We start from the raw sequence: 24622 nt of genomic DNA, 5'->3' as shown, positions 1-24622 counted from the left end.
TGAAGGAAAAACATGTAGACCCCCAGTGTAAGCCACCAATCCCAATAGCTTGTAAAACAAGTGTGGGCAAACGTTTACAATAGCCCTGGCAAAAGAGCTGGAACATGTGACTTGTGGTGAAGATGTCTAAAACACCTTTTTGTGTGTGAGATTATGATTTTGAATGTCAGAATCACCAATAACCATGTTGTTATCAGTTATTTCCACTTATAGTAGCTTTTCTGATAATTTTCCACCCTTATTATTCTGCATAGTGTATTATTCTAACATCCCTATGCTGTTTTGTTCAGGATGATGATTTTGAGGAGATGGAAGCCCTCAGTCTTCACTCTGCTAAGGTAATACATCTCTTTATCAACTAAATAACATTCAGTGTTTTCACTGACAGGCTACATAATCAGACTGTTAATGTGCCAATCAGGCTGTTATCATGGATGATGAACAGCAGAAGTCTCATCGTTACTCACCAAGTCTGCAGGGGGATGACGATGTCGAATTGAGCAAAGAACGCAAACATGTAACTTTCTGCCTTTTTTCATGAAATTACAAACTGCATAAAACTGATCACAATAAGCTTATATTAGCAACTGTTCTTTTTTTTTTAAGTCTTTGGGAAATACAACTTAATGCACACTTATTATTATTATTATTGTTTTAACTGAAATGCTTATCTCCTTAGTAGCTATTAGTATTTTTTCACTATAAAGTACAAAAACATCTTCTTGTTTCTGGCAGAAAAAGTCCAAATATAAGATTCATCTGCCCCACAAATCGAAGGCATCACACGGACTGAAAGAGGTAGGCGGAGTTTAAGTGTTTAATGGTTAAAACACAAACATACAAATAAAAATTATTAATGTAAATGTATTACTGGTGTTTATTGTCAGAAGGGCTCCACTGATGACGAAATGACAGAAAAAGATATGAAGTCTCATGAAGAGGAGTATGATGAAGATCCAGATGAGATTGAAATGCTCAAACTGGTATTATTTGTTCTTTTAGACTCCAGTGTGTTTTTTTTATTATTTTTTGTATGTGAAAATGCCTTTGACACACTTATTTTCTTTCCAATAGAAAAAGCCATTTAAGTTTAAAGTTTCCAAAAAACACAAGCACCAGGTAAGTGTGTTTGGTCCGCTCTTACCACACCAGAGGAATCTTTACTCGTTGATCGATGACGTGTGCAACATTGTCAGACTGAACCTTCTCTCATCAGAGCAAAAAGAACCAATCAGAAGCCCCACCTGTTGAGCACCTCTCTGAGGCTGCTAAGGTAAGTTTGCAACTTTTCAACCTGGAAACTGTTAAAGTGCTGATGGAAAACTTCTGATAGCGATTCCTCAATTATATCGATTCAAACTGTCTCATCAGAGCTAGAATGGAGTTTGAAATGGCTTAGAGAGCCAAGTTATTAGTAAGGTATGTCTAAGATTCTCAGTCAGATGTAGATCCCAACTTTTCTCATACCAAGTTAGATACGGCCATGTCTCTGTGTCTGAAATTGTTCTGTACTCCCTCTATTTTCTACTTATTGGTTGGTTTTTAAAAGCCAGTTGGTTGCGTACAGTTGCAAGCAAATGCTATGCTTTCCAGATTTTATTTGAAATAAAATGTAATAAAGCATATACCATTTCCCCACCACATCACAATTGTGCTTTGCTGTGGGTTGGTCTGCAGAAGGGGGTCTGCAACCACTTTGCAACTTTTTTGACATCACAAAGTCAAAATTTGTCAAAATTTTTAATATATAGTATAGGAATTTTGTGGTCTATTTATTTATTTTAAACACAATTTTTTTTTTTTTTTTTGTTTTAAATCAAAGAAAAATATAAAAGAGGATCAGGACATTTTCTTCTATATGGGATGTTGATGTTTGTAAAGAATTATGTAAACAGAAAACATGAACTTAGCTTCCAATGAAATAATGATTGTTTTTTAAAGTCTGAAGTTTAATGCGGGATTTATTCCATGCCAAAAAATTGCTAAAATCTCTATTTTTAATATCTGCATTTAAAAAAAAGTACATAAAAATGCCTAAAATCTCTATTTGTAATGTCTGCATTTAAATAAATATACATTTTTAAAAATAGCTAAAAACTCTATTTTGATATTTATATTTAAGAACAACAAGAAATTAAAATGTCTAAAATCTCTATTTTTGATATCTACATTAAAAAAATATTACAAAAATCTACATTTTACAAAAGTTGTTGCTTCTCCACCATTTCCAGCCAAACCAAGAGTGGAAGCTCCAGTTCAGACTCCTGTTATACAGCATTAAATACATTGAAATGTATTGTGGAAAATCCCAGTGCTTTTGCAACACTGTACTTTTATCTTTACTTTATCTTTCCTTCCTTAGCATTCACTATCATGTGATGGCTGTGCAATTCAGATAATCTTCACCTGCTAATTATCAGATTTTAAACGTTCTACCAACTCTGAACGGTTTGCTTTGATTGGGAATCTTGATTTTTGTCAGTCAGGCAGAAGGACGCCATGAAGACTTCCTGTGTATTTCATTTGAAATGCATTTAAATTGAAAGTTACCAGAAATTGGGGGAAAAAATGAATACAGTACCGTGGTTACATAATCAAGCTTTAGCCACAATGCAGGTTTGATTGATTAAGCCCTCATGTTAGCAAACTATACTCTGAAATCGTCTCATGCTGTTGTTTCAGTCTGTTAGTTTTCTTTCCTCAATTGGACCTTGACATATCCTTGTAGCATGTTACCGGACCGGTTCAGCTGCATACTGCCTTCTCTGACACTCCTACTGCTGTGTATGAAGGCCTGCAGTGCTGCCTTGAATGACTTAAAATGGTAACGCATGCTGCAAACACTTGCTGATTAACTCGTCTTCTTCCCTCATTCAGGCAGAATGGGAGGCTGCTCAGATGGACGAACAAGCTGCAGCCGGTGAAGAGGAGGATGAGGAGGAAGACGGGGTCAGTTTCTTTGGTTCTGCAAAAATTCTGGATCCTTTTTATTTACGGACTCTCTGTTTTTATAGGGACAGCATTATTTAATGTAAAGTTATATGTAGGCTTGATGACAAACATTTCCGGATGATAAATTGCCCCAGAGGTTGTTAGGATAAACAATTATATTGTTGTTTTGAGGCAATTTTCAAGATGTCAGTAATGGTACAATAAGGCAAGAAAACATTCTCATAGATCAATAAACTTAAAATTCTAATGGATATTTAACACTGGATGCCGAACACATTTTAAATGTTCAAAATGTATAAACAAAACTACAGAAACAACAATTAAGATGAAGTATGAAGTCTTTGTAAACGAAATTGTGCTTCCAAAAAAGAGCCAGTTGAGACAAAAGCATCAGACAGAAAACTTTCATCATCCAGTTTTAGTAGAAACAGAGAGAAAAGAGAAAAATGATAAATCATTGAAAATGAGTTCATTTTAACTTATTTGTGATAAATTAATTTTTTATCACAAAGTTATTACCACAGGCCTAGTTGTCTGACAAACTATTTTCCCATTATAGATGTTTCCTGTTTTTAGGAGATGAAGATAACCTGTGTAAATATAATAAGCATTTGATTTCATTTAGTTAAAAAAAAATTATCCAAGCTGACCTGTGTCTGTGTAATAAACCAGTCACCCAATTAGGTAAATTCTAAATTGGCTGTGACTAGTCTTATTTTTGGTGAAATGTTCCTACATTTCAAAAGCAACATGCTAGGTTCTTTGTAAAGGAATTCAAAAATAGATCATACCTGTCAAGTCTCCCGCTTTGGCCAGGAAATGACCATATTTTACCCCTTTCTCCCCCGGCGTACTCCCGTCTAAGTATTTTCCTGTAAATTTCCCATGTTAGATTAATGATGTCGGGAGGGCAAGATAGAAGAAATGTATATGCTCCTCTGAAGAAAGGTCAGATATATGTTTGACTACTTTTTGTATCTTTGTCTTTAGGACACGGACAGTTTATTGGAGTGGTGGTACACAGTAGAAAGTAAGTCAACATCCAAACCAATTTAAAATCAAGTGAACTGATGAGTGGTACTGGATTTGTATTCACCCGTTTGTGCGTTTCAGAATGGGACGAACTGCCATCGGATGAAGAGGATGCAGCCGTCAAAGAGGATGAGTCAAAGTGCGACCATTTGTTTTTACCAGTAGTAATTCTTGGTCAACTCACTGTTTTGCAATACGTTTTGACTTTATTACTTGTATAGCACCAGTTCACAACAGCCGCGGGTTATCAAAAGACACATACACTCCAAACGATTCTGGTTATCAATGCAGTCAAGTTCAGTTTATTATTCAAATTATATAATGAGTAATTGGGTAAAAGGATCAATTTATAAGTTTGAGTACCACAGAAGCTAGTGGAGAACTTAATTATGCTGTTCGCAAAGTACCCAATGCTCAGCACTCTACGCAGCCATGCATTTCACTGGTTGAGTTGACCAACCAGTGAGTTGGTCTTTCTGCAGCAACACAGGTCACTGTAGATGCAGACAGTAGAACAAGCATCATCTTTACCAAAATAGTTTTGTTTTATTGAGCAAATTACTAAGAACTAGCTCTTCTAAAATCTTGCTATGATTGCAGGTCATTCACCGTCTTGGCAGACAAGGTCGAACGCGGCCTGCGTCTCTTCAACAAGGTGTTCACCGAGCAGGCCGAGGTCCTGTGGGAGTCCATCATCTCGCTCCACGCCCTCGCCGACGACATCAACGAGTTCCATCACAAAGCCAAGATCGCTGGGATCAGCGGGGGCACCACCACCGCAGTGGGCACTGTGGCGGCCATCACTGGTCTGGCTCTGGCTCCCGTGACCTTCGGAGCGTCCCTGATAGTCACTGCTGTGGGCGTGGGGGTGGCAACGGCCGGTGGGATCACCTCTGCCTCTGCAGCCATCTCTGATAACGTCAACAACAAGAACGAACGCAAAAAGGTAATGCAGATTTTTGATGCAGTGAGATGTGATGGCAGCCGCAGAGGCTGCACGTCTTGATCACTCTGTTACTTTTTCTTCTGTGTGAAATCACTAATTTAACGTTCTCTGTCCTTAATCAGATCGAGGGTCTGCTGCAGGAGTACGAAGAGCGAATGCTGGAGATCTCGAACATCCTCCACTTTGTCAATAAGGGCTTGTCCAAGCTGCGCGGCCACCCTTTCCTCAGGTCTGGCACACAGCACTATTCCCAAGACTGGGAAATCCGCAAAGCGGTCCAGATGATCAGCATTGTGGATTCGCCTGTTATGCGAGCAACAGAGATGACTGATGACGCCGTGGGCTCCCTGCAAGGACTCTTCAAAGGTATGGACACGTACTTCGTGAACGAAACCAGAGAGCTGAAGAAAGGCTGCAGGAAGGAGATTGTGTCCGTTATAAGACAAGTGGCAAACGTGCTGAATGACTGCATCGTGGGGCTGAACGCCATCAGAGAGGATCTGCAGGATGCTACTGGAAATATGTGAACAACCTTCATGATCACACTGATCATGGCTCTCCACTGACATCTCCTGGCTGAAAATAAGAACTGCTCTTCCATGTTGCATCAGTCTTGGAAAATATTCCACCTCTGTTAAACTCATGAAGATATTTTTGGCATTGTGGCTGAGAAATTAGTTTTTTCCAGGTTTTTAGACGGCAGATTAATTTTGTACTTGTACAGTAAAACACAGATAAGTTCCTTTATTAATTAACCCTTTTGCATCAATGTTTTTTTCCTATTTAAAATTCACAGTTAGAATTGTTAGAATTGAGTCAGTTTGGAAATAGTTTATTCACTTTACTTTGAAATGGTTTATCAAAGACTTTGAAAGTCTTTGAAGAGATAAGGTTTAAAAATATTTAACAGTTAATGAATCTAGTGAACCAAAGTGATGATTGTCAGATTTTGGCAGAATGTTTTGCAGGTCATAGACCCTTGTACTGTAAGTGAGACTTTTAATCTTAAGTTGTAAAAAAGAATCTTGTTTTCATAATCAGGTGTCAATAGATAGATTTATTGTTATAACTTGAATCGGTTTGTTCAAAATATAGCTCATGTTTTGCAACGAGGGAGTTAGTTTGGTTTATTCAGAAGCTTGAACACATTTTAATACTTTTCATTTTTCCTGAAAGAGCTGTCTGGAATGAATGCAAAGCATGTTGCATGACAAACTGAAGTTTTTTCTGCTTGATTGTAGGCACATTGTCATTTTATTATCCATATTGAATCATCCAGCTGCTATTTTACCCCTAACCACCCTTAACCATAGGCATTCTTAACATTAGACTTATCCAGCTTTGATAGGCCACTGTGATTGCATTGTTCATCTATTTGCATTTTAACATGAAATGAATGTAACTTTTTTAATTGTTCTATTTTACTATATTCTATATATCCTGGTTAACCCAAGAATAAAATGTAAAAATGACCTATTGATACATTTTCACCTGGAGGGAAAGTATGTTTTTTTTTTTGTTTGTTTTTTTTTCAGTTGAGAAATATTAAACTATAAGATGTAACCTATATATTGTCCAAAGTGCCAGTATAACATTATGTACAAAAGTGTAAACTTGATATAATTTCCAAAAACACACACTAACATCGTGCTTGTATGGTTTGATTAATTACTACCAGCACATCTTCCAGTTTAGATTAAAAATGGGTTGAAACATCCATCTTAACACCATCTTTGAAATTCAACTGGTGGAATGATTGCTTTAGTCATGTGAAACATGTTTTTAATAGACTCAAGTGCATGTCATGCCTATGTGTAGACTAGAACGTTTTGACATTTCATGATAGAACCATAGACTTCATTCTAGTTTATTAGAATTAAATGCAGATGTATAATTCTGAAATGGAGGAACAATTAAATAGTCAACTCTGAACATTTTAATTTTGAGAGTTGTGTGGATGCCTTCAATCTCCTTTAAAATCCAGTGCAACATTTAGAAAGTACTTACAAAATGGAGCCAATCTGTGTGTAATTAAATCTCTCAGCTGCTTGGCGAAGATGTGTGAAAGAAGTGTAATTGTTTTATGGAAACACCTTCCCCATGTTGAGAGTTGGGGGTGGCAGCATCATGCTCTGGGGGCTTTTTGTATTTTTTCCTGCAAATTAAAGTTGGTCACAGCTGATAGGGAAAAATGGCTGAACACACACATACACACACACAAAACCAGGACAATCCTGCAAGAAAACATGTTCTGAAGCTGCAAGACTTAGGGCTAGCATCTAGTGGAAAATTAGCAAGACTTAGGGCTAGCATCTAGTGGAAAATTAGCTTAACACCAGAGCTAAAACGGGATTGTTTTAGAGAAATTATTTTATTGCAAAGAACAATAAGCAAAAACCTCCTAGACGCGCAAAGACTGTCAGTTCTCATTGGAGTATACAGTAATGGCAGATAAGGAAGCAAATAAACACCACTTTTGATATTTTTACTTTTTAATTCAAACTCTTTAACCTTTTCGTGGCACTTCACAACTATGCAGCACATGGCGATGGTGTTACTCATCCTGACGAACGATAAAAGAGAAACCCACGCGGTAAACGATAAGCCACGCCCCCTACAGGTGATTCCCTTTAAAACCGCCTCGAGCTCTCCACAGCTGAGCGGGTGTGGTGACTCGTTCACAGTCAGCTTATTGTTTGTCGTCATGCAGCTAAAACTTGATGTTATATTTTCTTCAGTCTGTAATGTGACTCCTGTTTGGGTCCACCTCATTTTTTTTTGGTCAAACCGGTTTGTCTCCTTCATTTGCTCGGCGAGGATGGAAAAGGAAGTGAAGAGCTGAGCTGGGCAAGTTCAACAACTGGTTCGTGTTGTTTTGCTGTAAGCCGGCTTTTATTGACTTTTTGTCTGACTGCACGGCTGAGGTATCTTTTCGCTCAGTTTTGTTTCTTTGTTGCCCCGTATTCCGTTGGATATAATGTAAAGGTCGCTACGAAAGCGGGTTGGGGATTTTAAAAAAAAGAGGTGACGTTGTATTCAGTTTAAAGAGCTGTTTCCTTTGTTTTCATTAGCAGAAAGTTACAACGTGACATTATCAGTCAGCTAGACTGTTCGCCGCTACGTCACGCCCCTCACGAAACTTTCACAGGCAGTTTATGTTTCTAGTTTTAACTATAAGTCTAAGTGCATGTAAATGTGTCTGTCATGAACACGAAGCCGGAAGAACAAACTGTATTTGCTTATGCTGATTTGTTTTGAGCTCATCGTGCCATGCTTACAGCTTTAGGTAGGTAGAAAAAATAGGCAAAAATGCTACTGAAGTATTGAGTAACATCTGCTTTAATGTTTTAAAATGTTAAAAGACAAAAAGGTAAAGCTATATGCAAATTCTGGTATTTTAAACCCTACAATGGAAAACAAAAAATGTCAATGAATGGCAAAATGACACATTTTAAGCACAAGAAACACTCTTCTAAATCAATTTCCTTTAAATGCAATATCTAAATCTCCATTTGAGCAAACTGTAGGTGTCTGTACCTGCTGTATTTTTCCATAACATGTTTGCTCTTGGTTCAGTTAAGTAACTTATAGCAGGTACATCAGCCAGAAAGTTTACTTTCTTCAAATAAGACAAGTGATACATCCTGCTAACATTATTCATGTAAGAGTAAAATCTACACCTAAAAGTAAAATATTCCCCCTAAAATGTTCAAGTAAACGTAACCTCGTTACTGCTCACCTCTGCTTACAGCACCATGAACATGTTCAGAAGAGACAAGGGGTCACCTGCCCAGACTCCTGTGATTCCTCCAAGACCCACTAAAGAGGTGAGGAAATGCAGGACAATAACTTATGTACTTGTTCTTGCATGAAACAATAAGGCGTAACATTATGACTACTACGTAATGCTGCCAGGAAGGGCTGCAGAGATCCCGGAAGGTGTGGTGTGGTATTTGACCTCAATTAGCAGATCCTTTTAAGCATTGCAAGCTGATGTTGCATGATCAACAAAACACTTCCATTTTCTTTTTTTTACTTCAAATTTTATGTTGTGTTCTTTCAGTCATGTGCCATTCTACATTTTTTCTCAGATTTGTGATTCTTTCCATAAAGGGTATAACTGGCTGCTTGGACAGCAGCATCTGTATTTCCTACCTGAACTTTCCTTAAATCATCCATCATATGGTTTCTGATTTCTTGCTTACATATCATTATATGTAAGCAATAATGATATTGCTTACATATGCTAGGGAACTTTGCAACACACCTGCAAAGTTCCCTAGCATGCTAGGAAACTTTGTGTTGCTAGGGAACTTTGTGTTCCCTAGCAACACACATGAACCCCACCATCCACATGTCCTAAAGCAAACGTGGGTCATCAGATCAGGCTACTTTCATCTGTTGCCCATTGTTGGCACTGTTGGAGAGGAGACGAAGGTTTACCATAGGTACCCTGACTTGTCTGTAACGTACTGTATGTTCTGACACCTTTCTATTAAACTCAGGGTTAGCTTCTCACTTGTAACAATAACTTCCTAACCAGGCTTGACAGGTTTTTTATGCGTTACTAGGAGCTGGACAACCCCATCAGACACAGCCTCAAAATGGACGATCCTGCATCAAATGCAGCCCTAAAGGTAAATGTTCAAACTTGATTGTAAATATGATGTCAGTGAACTTACAGCCCTCATTTCTTCTAGGAAAACACAAATGATCTTGACCCAAAGACAAAGGTCCAATATCATTTATCTATTCAGCCTCTAATTGAGAATCGGTAAGCTCTGTTTGCTTTAATTCATGGAGGTTTTGTTGTTTCCGTTGGGAGCAGCAGAAGACGGGAGTGATGGGGGTTGTGCAGAAGGTCAATCCCTTCAAGTCATCATCAAAGGTAGAAAAACAAAGGTTTCATTTAATGAGTAACCAATAGCTCTTTGACTTGCATAACTTTGACTTGTTTCTTCTACTTAGGCGACCTCTTCGTCATCGAATGTCGGCCAAACTTCTTCCTCTGAATCATCAGAACAGGCAACAGACTCCACACAGGTGAGTGAGGATTGTTTTGTTTATCTTGTTGAACAGACATGAGGATCTATTTTCAGAAAGCAGGCTACTAACTCAGGCAGGTTGTTTTCCATTCAAATCAGTATCAGAAAACTGGAGATCTTATCATTGTGTCACCAGTAAGCCTCTTCTAATTGAACTTTTCAGAGCTAGGTGACATAAAAAATATATAGAATTTATGTTAACTTGTCTAGGTATCTTTTGGAAGAATGTCTCTTGACTCCAAATTCATTGAGATGGAATAATACTGTAATAAGACTGGTATAAAAAAGCAGCACAAAACGGATGACAAAATGCAAACCTGTAAAATAAAATGCTGACTTGTGATTTAGTGAAATGGCATGGATGGAATTTTTAATGTACAAATAGGAAATCCATTGAATTTAACAAACTGCCAGCTCTTCTTTTTATGTTATTAATTTGTTTTCATTATATTTTAATTTAACAATATGGATATATCATTTGAATAGTTGGGGTGTCATTTTACATATTTTCTTAAAGAAACTGAGGACTAGGGGTGGACAACATGAACTTAAATTTATTAACACAATATTTTGAGGGATTTATTGTGATAATAATGTACAAAATTGCAAACACTAACTGCTTTGCAATGCAAATTGACTTTCTTTCCTGTCTCTGAGCCTTTGGTTGTTCCTTGATGCCAAGATTTGAATGTTTGCAGTCCTGGTGGATGACTCATTCACCTTTTTCATTTTTATTTTTATTTTCAAAACAATCAATTTTTATATAAAACACAATGGCACACACAGTATATCCTGCATTGTTTCGAAAAATGTGTATTTAAATTCCATGTTTATAAAAATAAAAAACAATGGCAAGGCAGATTGTGGGTTGCTTCATCATTTTAAGGCCTGAAGTTTTCCTAGTTTAAAATATATTTGACATTTCTAAGTAGGCTCCACCTGTCCTCAGTTTTCTAGTTGAGAACAAAAATGTGTGCTCCAGAGGTTAAGTGTTATACAACACACCTTGTTGGGCCAATCAGAACAGCTTTGTGTGTGAAGTTTCATGGTAGATGGGGAAATGCCCGTGTCACTTCTGTTCCAGAACCCTGGGATGCTAAAAGGAGTCATGCAGAAAGTGAACCCGTTCAAGTCCACCTCCCAGGTAACTACAGTCCTGTCTTTCTGATCTGTGTCAGACGGCAAAGTTTCCACTAAGCTTGCTCTCTCACACAGGTGCCTAAAACTCCGTCCTCAGACTCACTGGAACAAGAAAGGAGCCCAGACTCGTCTCAGGTAGGGAAGTTGCTGAAACTTAACCCAAAGTCCTTTGTTTCAGGTCTTTGTTCCTTTTCCCACATCCTATTTAGAATCACACCCATTTCTAACTCTGGCTGGGAGCTATAGCTCTTCTTTTGTTCCTTTTGAACAGTTTTTTTTTTCTTTCAAATGAGATGTTGTGCCCTATTTGTTCCTCCTGCATATTAACCAGTGAGACGTTTAGGAGCATACTTTTCTTTAAACAGTTTGGTCCAACTAAGACTGAAGGTCCAACTCAATAAACGTATAGTTCACCCTTCTTGTAAAACAATTGTCAATGTTAGTTTTTAATAATGTTTTGTTAAAAATAGTGATTTTATTGGATAAAATTCACTGTTGGAGCCAAACAACTTCCGCCTTCTTTGTATTTGACTAGGAGACGTCACAGTAGATGTGAGTCTGCAGAGTGGAGTTCACCGTGCAAAGTACAATTATTTGTGATTTTAAAACTGTTTTATAGCAAGTTGTGTCCTATTTTCAATCACTAAGGATTAATACAATGCCTGCCCACCTTCTGCTTCAACTCTTCTGGGAAGGTTTAAGGTTGAGTTTCATTAGTATTTTGACTCTTTCTTTCAGAATCAGATATGTGTGGTCAGACACTGATGCTGGATGAGAAAGACTGCCTTGCATTATCAGCTCTAATTCATCTTGAAATGTGTTCTATTGGATTGAGATCTGGGCTGTATAGAGGCCAGTCAGGTTCTTCCACACCAGACTCACTCATCCATGTCTTTGTAAACATGTCTTTATGCACTGGCTTCCAGTCATGTAGGAACAGAGTTTCTAGCCTCAAGCTGTTCTGAAAAAATTAGTTGTTTAGACACAGGTGCATGTTACCGTGTGTCTCCTACATGTTTGACACAGCAAATGTTGAAGAAGGTGCTGTTGTCGAAGGAGGTCAACATTAACCCTCTTGGGCTACATGCAAAACGTTGTTTGTGTTGAAAAACCAAACTAGTAAAGCACATCACCCAGTTTTGCAGGGTAATCGGTGTTCAACTTGTTTACCCTGTAAACGAAGTGGAAGCATCTGGCTATGGAGATGCATTTATTAAACCGACAGGAAGGCTGTTCAGCGTCGGATTAAAACCTGTTAGAGGCCTAAAAAAACAACTTGACTAGGATCATAAACAACTTTCTAGGACAACCATAAACAGCTCAGCAGATATCTTCCATCCCTCCACTCTGACTGAGAAAACCATAGACAGTTTGTGTTTTGTGATTATAAAGTTGCAAAATGTAGAAAGATTCAAGAGATATAAACAGTTTTACAAGTCATCGTTAAAGGCCAAAATAAAACACGATTGCCTACTGAGTCGGTGAATAAGTCTTACCATGATCATGCTGCGTGACCGGCGGTTTCATTGAAATTTGCAACTTCCAGTTATTAAATTTCTCGGAATTCATTTGAGGTTACTGATAAATTTAAACTAAATATAAAGGTGACTAATTCCGCCCCAGGTTGCATGGCTCTGCCTAAATTGCTGGCAAATCAAAGCAGCTGACTGAGACATTTTGAAACTTGATGTTGCCTAAACAAAGTGCTGATTGTGTTGCGCTAATAAAAGATCCCCAACAGAAGCTGCTGTCTTGATAATGAGATTCCAGGAAGATGTTGACTAGTTTCTTTGGCTGATCTGTGTTTGTGTTGGAGAGTCCTGGTATGTTCAAAGGAGCAATGCAGAAAGTGAATCCCTTCAAGTCTTCAGCACAGGTATCGACTAGTTCAGTTGGTTTGCATCCTGGAAAGATGTTCATGTTTCTACTCTTTCTAGATGCACTTTTACCTTGTCTGCTAACTTCTAAATTTAATTTGTCTATCATTTTGTCATTCAGTGTTTTGTTTTCGCTCCCTCCTTTTCATAAACCAACAGCACATTAATATAGGTGCTCCTCAGGGCTGTGTTAAAGCCCCTGTTCCATTTATTTCACTTTCTTTATGATTAACTCTTGAGAATCAGAACGGAGGATATTTTGAAATGCTCATGTTGACGTCCTGTGCTCCTGTTTACAACAGAGTTTATAGGTTTTAGACTTAACGTTTTGACTTGTATTATAATGGTTTTATTCTGTCAGGCTGTTCTCTACAGTCTACATGGGTAGGGGATGTCGGTTTGCATCTGCGAGGTGCATTGGCAACCTCTCAGATGAAGTGAAATCAAAAGCGGCTCATATGGTTTATATAGCCATGGAAGTGAGTGGTATCTAAGGATGTCTCTCTTGAGGTAAACTGAAAGTAGGAATTCTTACAAAATTTCTTCCAGCCACTTATTTTGTGATTTATGGAGTTCACAACTCCTACCTGAACTGTAAACCTCTCTAGTTGGTTACAGTGGACTCTATTTGGTGGAATCACAGTAAAGGGGGCTGAACATTTTTTTTTTTTGTGAAACCATGAATCCCTTTCCTACAATTTCAAATCTATGCAGTGCTGTGTGCTGACCTATTACCTAAACCCAATAAAATCTATTGAACACTGTCTTTTCCACATCACAAATGTGGACAAAGTTCAGTGGTGTAAACACTTTTTGCAAGCGTAACGGCTAGAAATTTCCCATCTTGATTGAAACCAGGATTTCTGTGGGGCATTTGCACTAAAGTATCTAATTTCTTTTCTCATTTGTGTTTAAAGCAGCCCAAAAGCGATGCTCACGGTGACCCTGCAAACACACAGGAGTCTGACGGAGACCTTCAAGACAAACGGGTAAGCTGCATTCTCTCCCGTCTTTTCCAGATAACCTGTTTGTGCTGAGGTTCGATTCTAATCTGGTTCTAATGCTTCATCACGTAGAATCCAGGGGTGATGTCAAGCATGATTCAGAAAGTCAACCCATTCAAATCCTCCCAGCCCAAGGTATTTTTTAAAAAAAAGTCCTGATATGTGGTGTCTGGCTGTCTAGGAAACCTAGAGGGACATTTGGAAACTTGTTTACACACAGTTCCTCCTCATTCTCTGTTGGCTTTTCTCTGGCTTTCATTTCAGCCCCTTCAGGACACTCGGTCTCTACACAGTGACAACTCCTCTTCCTCTGGAAGCCTAACGGACAACAACAATGTGCCAGAGAAGCAGGTTGGTGCAAAGAACTAAGATTTATTTAGATCTGCACCTTAAATGCACATTTCCTGACATAAAAGTGATACAAAGGGGCTGAACTAGAGGCATAGACAAAACTCTAAAATGGCAGATGCACAACTGTTATCTAAGAAGAAAGTTCATTGGGAGAAAACTTCTGCTCTGATTTACATAGAGCATTACACTAATGGTGTAATATTTATAGTTACCACAAGATGGCGCACAATGCAATGATTTCAAACTATGACTTGTTGAAACTTGCTGGATTTATTTACAGGTGCAAATCAATGAACTGGAATATCATTGAAAATTTCAGTCATTCAACTTTAAATGTGGACCTCATAATTTAGACATTAAGTGTTTGTTTTTGTTAATCTTGATTATTATGGCTTACAGTTAATGAAAACCCAAAATTCAGATTTTCAGGAAGTTTCAATATTACAGAAGACTAATGAAATGAAGATGTTCTGTGGTTTGATTAGATTTAAGTCATAATCATAAAATATAGGAATAAATACTTAAGTCCCTATGTAATTACACCATATAAGTTTAATTTACTTGAATTTTGTTACTAAGCATATTCTACCTTGTGCTTTCATAACATATTAATGTGCATCTGCAACCTGGTGTGACTATAGTCGAGGCGTATTAGGGGGAAACTAATAAGATGGGTTTTGACTTTGACGAGTATTGTCAGTGTCATTCTTGGCATAACCACTAGGTGTTGCCAAAGGACGTGATTTCAAAACTTGGGAGCAGATCCATTTCTTTTATTCAGTATCTTTTTATGTTTTTATTGTAGAATCCCGGGATGTTTAAAGGGATGATGCAGAAAGTAAACCCTTTCAAGTCACGCACACAGGTAAAGATTTAATCAACTTCACATCAGAAGAACCAGTTTTCACAAGCTATAAACCTCTGACATTTTTAACCTTATTTAACTTTTCACTGATCTCTGCTGACACAGGTGACGGATGACGCTTGTGAGACTGACACACCTGTTCCGTCTGATATGACAGAGGTAAATATAGCAGAGAAAGCAACAAATGACATTTAGCTTAGTATGAAAGGTTCAGCAGTCATGAGCTGTTTTATGACCTCATGAAGCTCTTTAACGCATTAAGTTTTCTTTGTGTGTCACCGTTGGAAAGTTAAATCCACGTACAGGTACACCTCAAAGAATTTGTCTGTTGTCAAAGTTCAGCATTTTTACTGTTGCTTCAGAAAGTGAAACTGGTGTATACAGTTATTAAACATGGTGTAAATGTAAAACCTTTTAATTTTTTTAAATTATTTTGATGATTATGGTGTGAAATTAATGAAAAATTTCAGTTTCTCAGAAAATTTTCAATAAAAAAAAGGTATAAACAGAAATATTAAGCCTCTAAAAAGGTGATTTTTGTGCACTTAATACGTGATTAGGGCTCCTTTTGCATAAATCACTTCATCAATGTGGCGTTGCATTAAGGCAATCAGCCTGTGGCGATGCTGAGATGGAATAGGTGCTTTGATAGGTCATCTTCATTTTTGGTCTGGTGTTTCTCATCATCTTCTCTGAGGCCCAGATCACATTGTGTGCCAATTCAGAACAGTTATTGGATCTGCTTTTGACACCTTTGGCAGTCTGGACAGGTGCTAATTCCTGCTGGAAAGCTAAGATTTTTCAGCATAAGGAAACACAAAAGGGCTTTAAAACTTCCTGGTAAGACAACTTTAACTGTGAACTTCAGAAAACCCAGTGAACCAACACCAGCAGATACCACGGTACACCAAACCATCACTTACTGGAAACTTCACACTGGACCTCAAGCAAAGTGGATTTTCCATAGCTCTCCACTCTTCCTCTCAGCTTTGTGATAATGGTTACCAAACAAAATAGAAACTTTAAGTTCATCTGAATAGATAACTTTGGACGATTGAGCAGCAGTCCAGTTCTTTCTCCCCAGCCCTGCTCGACTGATGCGGTGGACTGTACCCTCAGTCCACTTCTTCTGAAGTTGCCACAGATTCTTGATTACCAACGCTTGTTCACATTTCTGACCATATGTCTCACTTCCATTCAACGCTCAGTGAATATGTTTGGATCTGGCATATTGAATACCCCCCTCTTTTGCAATGTCTTTTTGTGACTTGCCTTCCTTGTGGAGGGTGTCTATGACCGTCTTCAGGACATCTGTCCAGTCAGCAGTCTTCCCGTTTATCGTGTATGCCATAATATGACCATAACATTGACTCTTTCACCGCAAAAACACAAAATCTTACTGAGTATTTTTGGTCTAGTTTCTAGTGCGTATATCTTATCACACTTGAAATAAGGCAAAACTAACTTGCAAGTAACTTTTCAACAAGATATAGGAACTTGTTTTAAGTCATTGATGCATTAGTATTGATATACTAGCTATATGTGAAATAATCTGCCAGTGGAACTAGTACTTTTTCATCAATATGAAGAATTGTTGACTCAAAAAAAGCTACTATATCCTGCTGAAAAGTCACTTACTAGTTAATGCTGTCTCATTTTGAGTAGACCAAGATATTTGCACTAGAAACTAGATCATTAATACTTAACTTTTTTGGTGGTTTTGAAATTGGCTATTACATGAGACACCAAATTTTGGATTTCCATCATCCTGTAAGCTATAATAAAGGCTTAAAATATTTCACTCAACATATACTGAATTCAGATACAACGTATATTTGCTTTCTGACAGGAGAGAGGTGTCTTTTTTGAGCTGTACCTGTATATCAAAAATGGCTTGCATTTACTACATTAGGATCCCGTCCATCAATATTGTGTGTAGTTTGTTCTGTTTAACTAATGGAACTGATGTTGACTCAGTATTTCACTCTGACTCATCAGGTCGAGCGAGCTGTACACAGTGAGAACTCCAGCAGCTCTGAAAGTCTAGACGACAGCGCTATAGAGAGACATGTAAGTTATGATGTACATGTCGTTATAGTGGGTGACTTGTCATCCGTCATAGATTCAGATGTAAAAATAGAAGTCTGATGTCTCGCTACAACAATGCTAAGCATGTGACTGGGTAAAAATCACATGGTGGTGGTGTTGACTTACTGGAAGCAATGTTATTTGATAGAGGTGTTTTGTTTTTTTAATGATCAGTTCTTGATATGAGGGTGTAGGTATCTCATCAGTCTTTTGGGAAAATAGTTTCTCTTAGAATATTCATTCCCTCAGGTAACACAGTGAGGGAATGTGTTACCTAAGTTGATTTATATCAGGTGTTTTTGACTCGAGGTCCAGAGTTGAAGGTCCTTTATTTAGAGAATACAATAAAATCAATTACATTATATATGTGTGTGTGTATATATGTACTTATTTTAAATTGGCCCGAGTAACAAACTAATCCATTGCCCTCTCCAGACTATTTGGTACACAGACGCTGACACCACGCCAGAGGTGGGAAACCAGCCAACAGAGATCTCAAGGAAAAGGACTAAGGTTGGTCACCATAAACATTACCCAATCTTTATGAAAACCCCAGTTTTTGTAGTGGTGGTGTTTGTTTTTTCCTACCATGTGGTTCTCTTTAGATTATCTGGAAAAACATCTTAACACTGGGAATAATAATAATAATAATAGGATATTTTTCATGTCATTTCAAGAATAACACAGTGGGGACTGTTTGGATTTTGTCAAGTTGAATCTTCACTGCCATTATTAACAAGCACTGGATGCACCATAGCATAACAGGACCTATTTGTGAAAGTAACATTTGAATGTGTCTTTGTCTTTCAGACTTTCATTATCAAAAGAATTCTTCCCAAATCGTTTTTTGGGTCTGGATCCAAGGTAAAGTTGGTGTGTATACGTTTCTGGCCGCCTAGCAACATTTTAGAAAGTTTAAAACAAACAAAAATCATCATTAAAAATATTTTTTGTTGGAGTTGACATAACACAATGTACAAAAGGTGGCTCTGGTGCTGAAATTGGGAGGATCTTGTGTGTGGCTAAAGCAATGCTAGGCTAGGTGAAAGATTTTTCTCCAAATGAATGAAGCTACTGTTTACCTTTTTCTCCCAGTCATTCCATTCTTCACCTTACCCATGAACCTTACGGGGGGAAAAAATACACTTAAAATAAAGTTCAACAGATGTGGGAAGCATCACAGTACTAACATTTTGAATTCATCAGCTGTTCAAAATGTTTGCTTCTCTTCTATTTTCAAGCACAGCTTCTCCTGAAGAAACTCTAAAACAAATGTTCAGGGATCTGTTCTGCCTCAGCGCACGCCACCGAAGCGCTTTAATGACAAGAAAGCATGCGATTCACGTACACGTTACAAATGGCCTGTAACAATCACACACTGAGTGTAACAGCAGGTTGATTGCAACCTTTAACCTCCTTGATCCTTTAACAAGATATACACGTAGTGAAAAAGGCATCTTAATCCTGTGATTAAGATCCTGTGATTTTTGGAAAGAAGCTTTTGAGTCGTGTCCCTCATTAATGCTGCCGTTATGGTAACCTGTTAATATAAAGGTATGGAAAAAACTTAGATTTTAGTTTATCACTAATTAGGACTGGCAATGCATAAAATAAGCCACTTCCAGGCACCAGTCAATTTGACTGTTCATTCGTTTTTTGTATTTTTTTCTGATAATCCAGTATCTTTATCCTGCAATACATTCATGTTCCTTATTCTTTACAGGAATCTGCAAATCCATCATCAGATGCTCAGGCGCAGCCTCAGGTTTGTAGTTTAGAATGTGAAAGTTGTAAAAATGTTGTAGGTGTTGATCACGATTTCGCCTTGAGCTAGTCGCATAGTTTTCGCAAGTTTTTTTTTAATGTTTTTTTTTTTTTTTTCCTTTCAAGTGATTTCATCCAATAGACGAAAATCAAACACTATGTCAAACAAATCCAAAGCAACGGATATAAAGTGTATATTTTAGCAGCACTTGTCATTGCTTTCACTTTGTAAAATTATTTTGTCTTTTTTATCGAGTAGATTTGGGAATTGGTTGGGGATTTTTATTTTATTTTTTTAATGCGTTTCTTGTCGATCCAGTTAAAGGGCTACTTCCTGGCAACTGGCTGCAATTGCGTAACTCACCCTGCCACTTGCCAAGTTATCTAAACACGGTAGAACAACAACAACCTATTGTCTTCACTAAAACTGTTAGTCACTTTGTATGAGCTGTGGCAATTGTAGCACAGTTTCAGAAAAGGGAAATGGATTAACCCATGAAGTCACTGTGTCCTCTAATAACCCGATGAGCTCAATGCATCCCACGGCGTTTTTAAGGTCATTGGGCTCCTGTCAGGAAATGTTGCTGCATTTCCTGTTGGCATGTGGATGGTCATCACATGAAAAGTTGTTTTTGTTTTCCACTCAAGGACAGCTGAACTGATTTTTTTTTTTTTTTTTTTTTTTTTGCACACTTGACATGAGACAAAACTAACGTTCAAGTAACTTTTCATCAAGATGGGAGTTTTTTTTTTGTTTTTTAAGTAAATAATTTCTTAATATCGAAACTGAAGTACTAGTTTCACTGGCAAATTATTTCATATTTCCCATGTTATAAGTTGGGGAAACAAATCTTCCAGTGGAACTAGTACTTTTTTGTCTTTAAGAAATTATTTATTTAAAACAAGCTGCTACATCTTACTGAAAAATTACTTGGGAGTCAGAAAAAAGACAAAACCAAGATATTTGCACTAGAAACTAGACCAAAATCACTTAAGATTTTATTTTAGCAGTGTGCAATAATCTGGGTTTCCTTTAAATAGAAACTACTTTGATTAGTAAAACTTACTGCACTGTTTGACAACTAGGATCAGTTGGAATGTATGCAATTGAATAGAAGTGATTTTATTTTATTTTTTGTAAATTGCCTCACAAAAACATCATATAAATAAACAGAAGCCAACTGAATTCTAAATGCATAAATAAGGAGAAAAATTTCTGGAATAAAGACTCACAAAAATCAGATTAGGACAGGAAAGTAGATCAATACATTTACATTTAGGTTGTTATTAACAGGGTGAACACTGCAATCATCTGATAAGAGCTGACATGATAAAACATGAGTTCACTGGAGAGACAATTTTACTAAGATGTATCATTTCTGAATTGGACATTTGAATCTTTTTGATGCCGTCTGTCATTTGGTCTTTTTTAAAGTTAACTCTAAAATATGTTATCCTTGCTGTAGGAGGACGTTGAAGTTCAAACACTACAGCTGGCTGAAGTACCAGTACCTGGTGAAGGAACACAACTGGACCCTCTGGACGTACGCCTGTTTCTTTTGATCTACGCTTCACTGATTATATTTGAGTAGCCAGACGCATCCTGAAAAACATTTAATATATATATATTTATTTGCAGGATGAGGAAGGCCTCCTCTCATGGTGGAAAACTGTTGAAGGTAGCTTTGCTCTCAGTAGTTTTTGTTCACTGCAGCTGAAACTTCATAAAGGTAACTTTTTTTTTTGTCTTCTCTGACTCCAAGGATGGGATGAGTGGAATGAAGCGAACCAGAATGATGATGCTGAAGAGTATGTAAAACAAATGAGCATGTTGGATTTTTTTTTTTTTTTTTTTTTTTGAGTTTGATTTAAAATGAAGAGCAAGAAATTGCTAATTTAAGACAATACTTGTTTGAACTGCAGCTTAAATGTTCTCATTTTATGGTTTCTTCTATAGCTGTCTCTATAGCTTTATTTTTCTAATCATCTCCATTGATGATCATACATTTCAAATTAGGCATCTGTTTATATGGAGAGTCCCAATCCAGTGTGTGTGTCAGAACTGTATTTGGTACCTTTGCTTGGAACATAATGAAACCTAATTTCATTGGATGCATGTGAAAGGAGACAGTTTAATCAAACGCATGACAATTCATGAGCTATGAAATGCCAGTTAGCCAAAAGGCTATTTGTAGTCTCATGGCCAGGAGGTAAAAAAAAAAAAGCAATAAAATACAAGAATGAGTAAGATACTGTAAGTAGATGAGATTAGACTTAAGAAAAAAACCCCAAAAAAAACCCTAACACTCTATGAAAGAAGGAAACATAACTTAAGACAATACGATACAAATAAACAACGCAGCACAACATGTTAACCAGTGTTTCTCTCCCACAGTGAGAAACACTGATGGAGAACCACTAAAAACTTTGAAGTATTACATTATTTTGATTAAACAAATCCGCAGAACGCTGTGGGAAAGCGTTTAGTGAAGACAATAGGTTGTTGTTGTTCTACCGTGTTTAGATAACTTGGCAATTAGCATATCCCTAATTTCAACCTTACATAAGATGCATATTTGTAGTTGCCATTTCCTTTACCTTTTTTATTTATTTTTTTCATTCTGTTGATTAGAGTGGTGGAACAAGCCGCCGACCGAGTCTTCATGGCCGCGCGTCTTTTTGTTCGCTTCTTCAACCAGCGCGGCGCCTCCCTCCAGCAGCGAATCCTGGAACTCCTCTCCTTGGCCGACTTGGCAGACAACTTCCACAAGAAGACGGTGACTGCCAGCGTGGGCGGCGGGGTGGCCAGCGTTGCCGGGTCAGTCACCACCATCACCGGGCTCATTCTGGCGCCCTTCACGGCGGGGACGTCGCTCATCGTCACAGCGGTGGGCATCGGCATCGCCACGGCGGGCGGCCTGACGTCTGCCTCGGCCAACATCACGGACACATTGCATTCAAAGACCGACCGCAAGAAGGTGGAGAAGATGATCCAAGATTACCAGGATGAAATTAAGGACATCAAGGACTGCTTGGAGTTCTTACAGGTCAGAACGTGTACACATTCTAGACGTTGGAGTAGATTAGTATGACGACGTATTGGGGACATCGTTGATTTAAAAAAAAAGAGTAAATTTCCACTAAAAAAAACAATCCTCAAATTTTCTAGAAAAAGCTCAGAACATTTCCAAAAGCTGAAAATGTTAAACTTTTTAAATTAAGAACATTTTTAAGTTGAAAATGTTCAACTCTTGAAACTCAGACATTTCCAATTCTTTTCTAGAAGTGTTTTTGGCAGAAATTTACAATATTTTTTTTTTTCCTTGAACATTTTCAACTTTTGAAAAATGTTCTAAATTCAAAAAGTTGATCACTTTCAACTTGTGTTCTGAGTTTTTTTTCCTAGAAATTTTGACAGTTGAGGGTTGTTTTTTTGTTTTTGTTTTTTTTTGGCAGAAATGTACTTTATTTTGATGCACAGTTGCCCAAGTATATTAGTTTTTCTTTTTGTGTGATGATTTCTTAGTGTCAGTTGTTTAGAAATGTGTCGGATGCCGATTCATAAGAGCAAAACTTGCGATCCTTTCAGGAAGGGATGGAGACGCTCGAGGAGTGGAACTTCGAGAAGTACGCCGAGAGCATCTCGAAGAAGCACCTGAATCAGAACGTCAAACATGTAATGAAGGAGGGCGGTCGGGCTGGGAAGGCTTTAGTCATCAACACGGAAAGCCTGATCAGCACCGTCCAGGTTCTGAGCGTCGCCGGCGGCGCTGCTAAAGCCGCGCAGGTGATGAGCGTCACCACGGGAGTCATGTCGGGCCTCTTCCTGGCTCTGGACGTGTTCTTCCTGGCGAAGGATTCCATGGAGCTGAAAAAGGGCGCGAAGACGGAGTTTGCCACCAAGATCCGAGAGGTGTGTAAGGACCTGCAGGACGGGTTGCTGGAGCTGAACCGAATCAAAGAAGAGCTGCAAAAAACTATGGATGGGATAGAGGTGGAGGTTGAAGAGGAGGAGGAGGATGAGGAGATGTTGAAGTCTGACCTGAAGAAGCTTATTGAACTTGAAGACTGAGGGGTGGTGGCTACGTATTTAAAATCAAGCATCCCGGTTTTAAGAAGACAAAGAAACCAAAATGGGGCAATAGCTTTGGTAGTTTTTTTTCCAGTCGTTGCTGAAAAGATACTTTTTTCAAAAATATTTTACTAGATTCTTTTTAAATATACTTGACTAAAATGTTGTAATTATTCTGAATGTGTGCCTTTTCCTCTTTAATAAAAGTGGTTTATTTGTATTTTATGTTTGGCTAATGACGTAACATGTGGATGGCTGAAACCAGGAAGTAGAGACACGAGGAGACCAGTTTTGATCAGAAAATATTCCAGTAAACACTGCATGAACACCGCGTGCTTGCGCCGCAATGCCAGCATGAAGGCCTGAAAAAATGTGGAAGGGCCGCATTATCAAAGCACGTCTGGAGGGAAAAAAAAATTTCTGTCAGATGTTTTCAGCATGAACAGTAAACTGGAAAACATAGAACAAAGGAAGTTAAAATGCAGCCAATAATGAGTAATTACGGTCACTAAGATGTTTTGTATCATAGCCAAAGAAAAGGAATGTTTTTAGTTGCAAAATTGTTGAAAAACAGAGTTGGCGCCCTCGTGTTAATAACCAGGTGACACTTATCACTCAAAACGTCATAAAACTGATCATTTTAAAGAAAAAACCCTCACTTGAGTCCAGATGGAAGACGGTACACTCAACCCCACCCAGTGTGGATGACAGAGCTGACTTTTCTGGTTGGTGGAAAAGGAGGCTACAACTTGTCAAGTTCAAATGGAACTTCAAAAGTTTAAAACTTGACAATAGACTTTGTTCCACTGAGACTGGCTGAATGTAAACTCAATAAAATGTAAACTTTTATTGAACTATAGAGGTGATTCTGGAGAATAACTGTGGGCACTGAGAATTCAAACGTATGGGGGGAAAAAAAAAAAAAATTGCACAAAAACAAATCTCAGCCTTGATGATCACAACAAAATTCAGGAAGTTTTCTTTTTTTTTTTTTTTAATAGCTTCCTTCTCAAACATAGTTCATGTATTTCCTTTAAAAGCCCCTTTGGGGATTTCTTTTTCTCATTCCTGTTACTCTCCTGTAGTTGGAGCAGGTTGAGTTGGACAGTAAAACTTTGTGTTTATGTCAATCAAGTATTCACACCTCAAATTATCCTTCCCAATCTCTGTGCTTACTGTTAATACCTGCAGTTCAGCTACTGTACTTAAAAAAAATAAATAAATCTAATCTTCAGTGGTGGCTGACTGAAACCTCAAACTTGTGGTTGTGTTGCGGTTAAACCCTATGTAATAACTAAATCTAGTCTTTTATTAAGGAAACATTATTTTTCCATTTTCCTTTATTTAATCATACTAAAACCACGTAGAGATCAAGATTTCATTTGCAATGGGTTCCACTGAAAGGCTGAAAATCTGCCTTTCAGTGAAACAGAAGATAAGTTACAGTAAAAAGGAATAGAATAGAATAGAATAGAATAGACTTTAT

At 37.8% G+C, this 24622-nt stretch overlaps 2 protein-coding genes across 8 annotated transcripts in view; both read left to right on the top strand.

Moving 5' to 3' along the window:
- Positions 1-6735, top strand: part of LOC103153167 (apolipoprotein L6-like) — a 9069-nt gene extending 2334 nt beyond the window's left edge. The window contains exons 2-12 of the mRNA XM_007573981.2: positions 291-338; positions 422-517; positions 736-798; positions 888-983; positions 1075-1119; positions 1217-1273; positions 2878-2949; positions 3943-3982; positions 4066-4123; positions 4585-4930; positions 5053-6735. Of these exons, the coding sequence (XP_007574043.1) occupies positions 309-338; positions 422-517; positions 736-798; positions 888-983; positions 1075-1119; positions 1217-1273; positions 2878-2949; positions 3943-3982; positions 4066-4123; positions 4585-4930; positions 5053-5457 (1308 nt within the window). The 5' untranslated portion in view covers positions 291-308 and the 3' untranslated portion in view covers positions 5458-6735. The remainder of the gene's footprint in view (positions 1-290; positions 339-421; positions 518-735; positions 799-887; positions 984-1074; positions 1120-1216; positions 1274-2877; positions 2950-3942; positions 3983-4065; positions 4124-4584; positions 4931-5052) is intronic.
- An 872-nt stretch (positions 6736-7607) lies between these two features.
- LOC103153181 (uncharacterized) lies at positions 7608-23359 on the top strand. Of its 7 annotated transcripts, none has more exons than XM_016661728.1 (23): positions 7608-7793; positions 8682-8757; positions 9502-9567; positions 9631-9663; positions 9759-9818; positions 9899-9973; positions 11060-11119; positions 11191-11250; positions 12932-12991; positions 13910-13981; positions 14069-14131; positions 14261-14347; positions 15153-15212; positions 15318-15371; positions 17211-17282; positions 17736-17813; positions 18111-18164; positions 19024-19065; positions 20531-20608; positions 20704-20743; positions 20828-20873; positions 21697-22111; positions 22654-23359. In XM_016661728.1, the coding sequence occupies exons 2-23, from the start codon at positions 8686-8688 to the stop codon at positions 23134-23136; spliced, it is 2130 nt and encodes a 709-aa protein (XP_016517214.1). In that variant the 5' UTR covers positions 7608-7793; positions 8682-8685; the 3' UTR covers positions 23137-23359. The 7 variants fall into 7 exon arrangements, with proteins under 7 accessions (XP_016517214.1, XP_016517215.1, XP_016517213.1 ...); XM_016661729.1 differs by having other exon boundaries at positions 7608-7810; positions 13913-13981; XM_016661727.1 differs by having other exon boundaries at positions 7608-7810.
- Positions 23360-24622: the final 1263 nt, after the last annotated feature.

This window comes from Poecilia formosa, unplaced genomic scaffold (genome assembly GCF_000485575.1).
Source record: "Poecilia formosa unplaced genomic scaffold, Poecilia_formosa-5.1.2 Scaffold341, whole genome shotgun sequence".
NCBI classification, from domain to species: domain Eukaryota; kingdom Metazoa; phylum Chordata; class Actinopteri; order Cyprinodontiformes; family Poeciliidae; genus Poecilia; species Poecilia formosa.
Note: the sequence above shows the minus strand (reverse complement) of the source record. Positions and strands in the feature narration are given on the sequence as shown.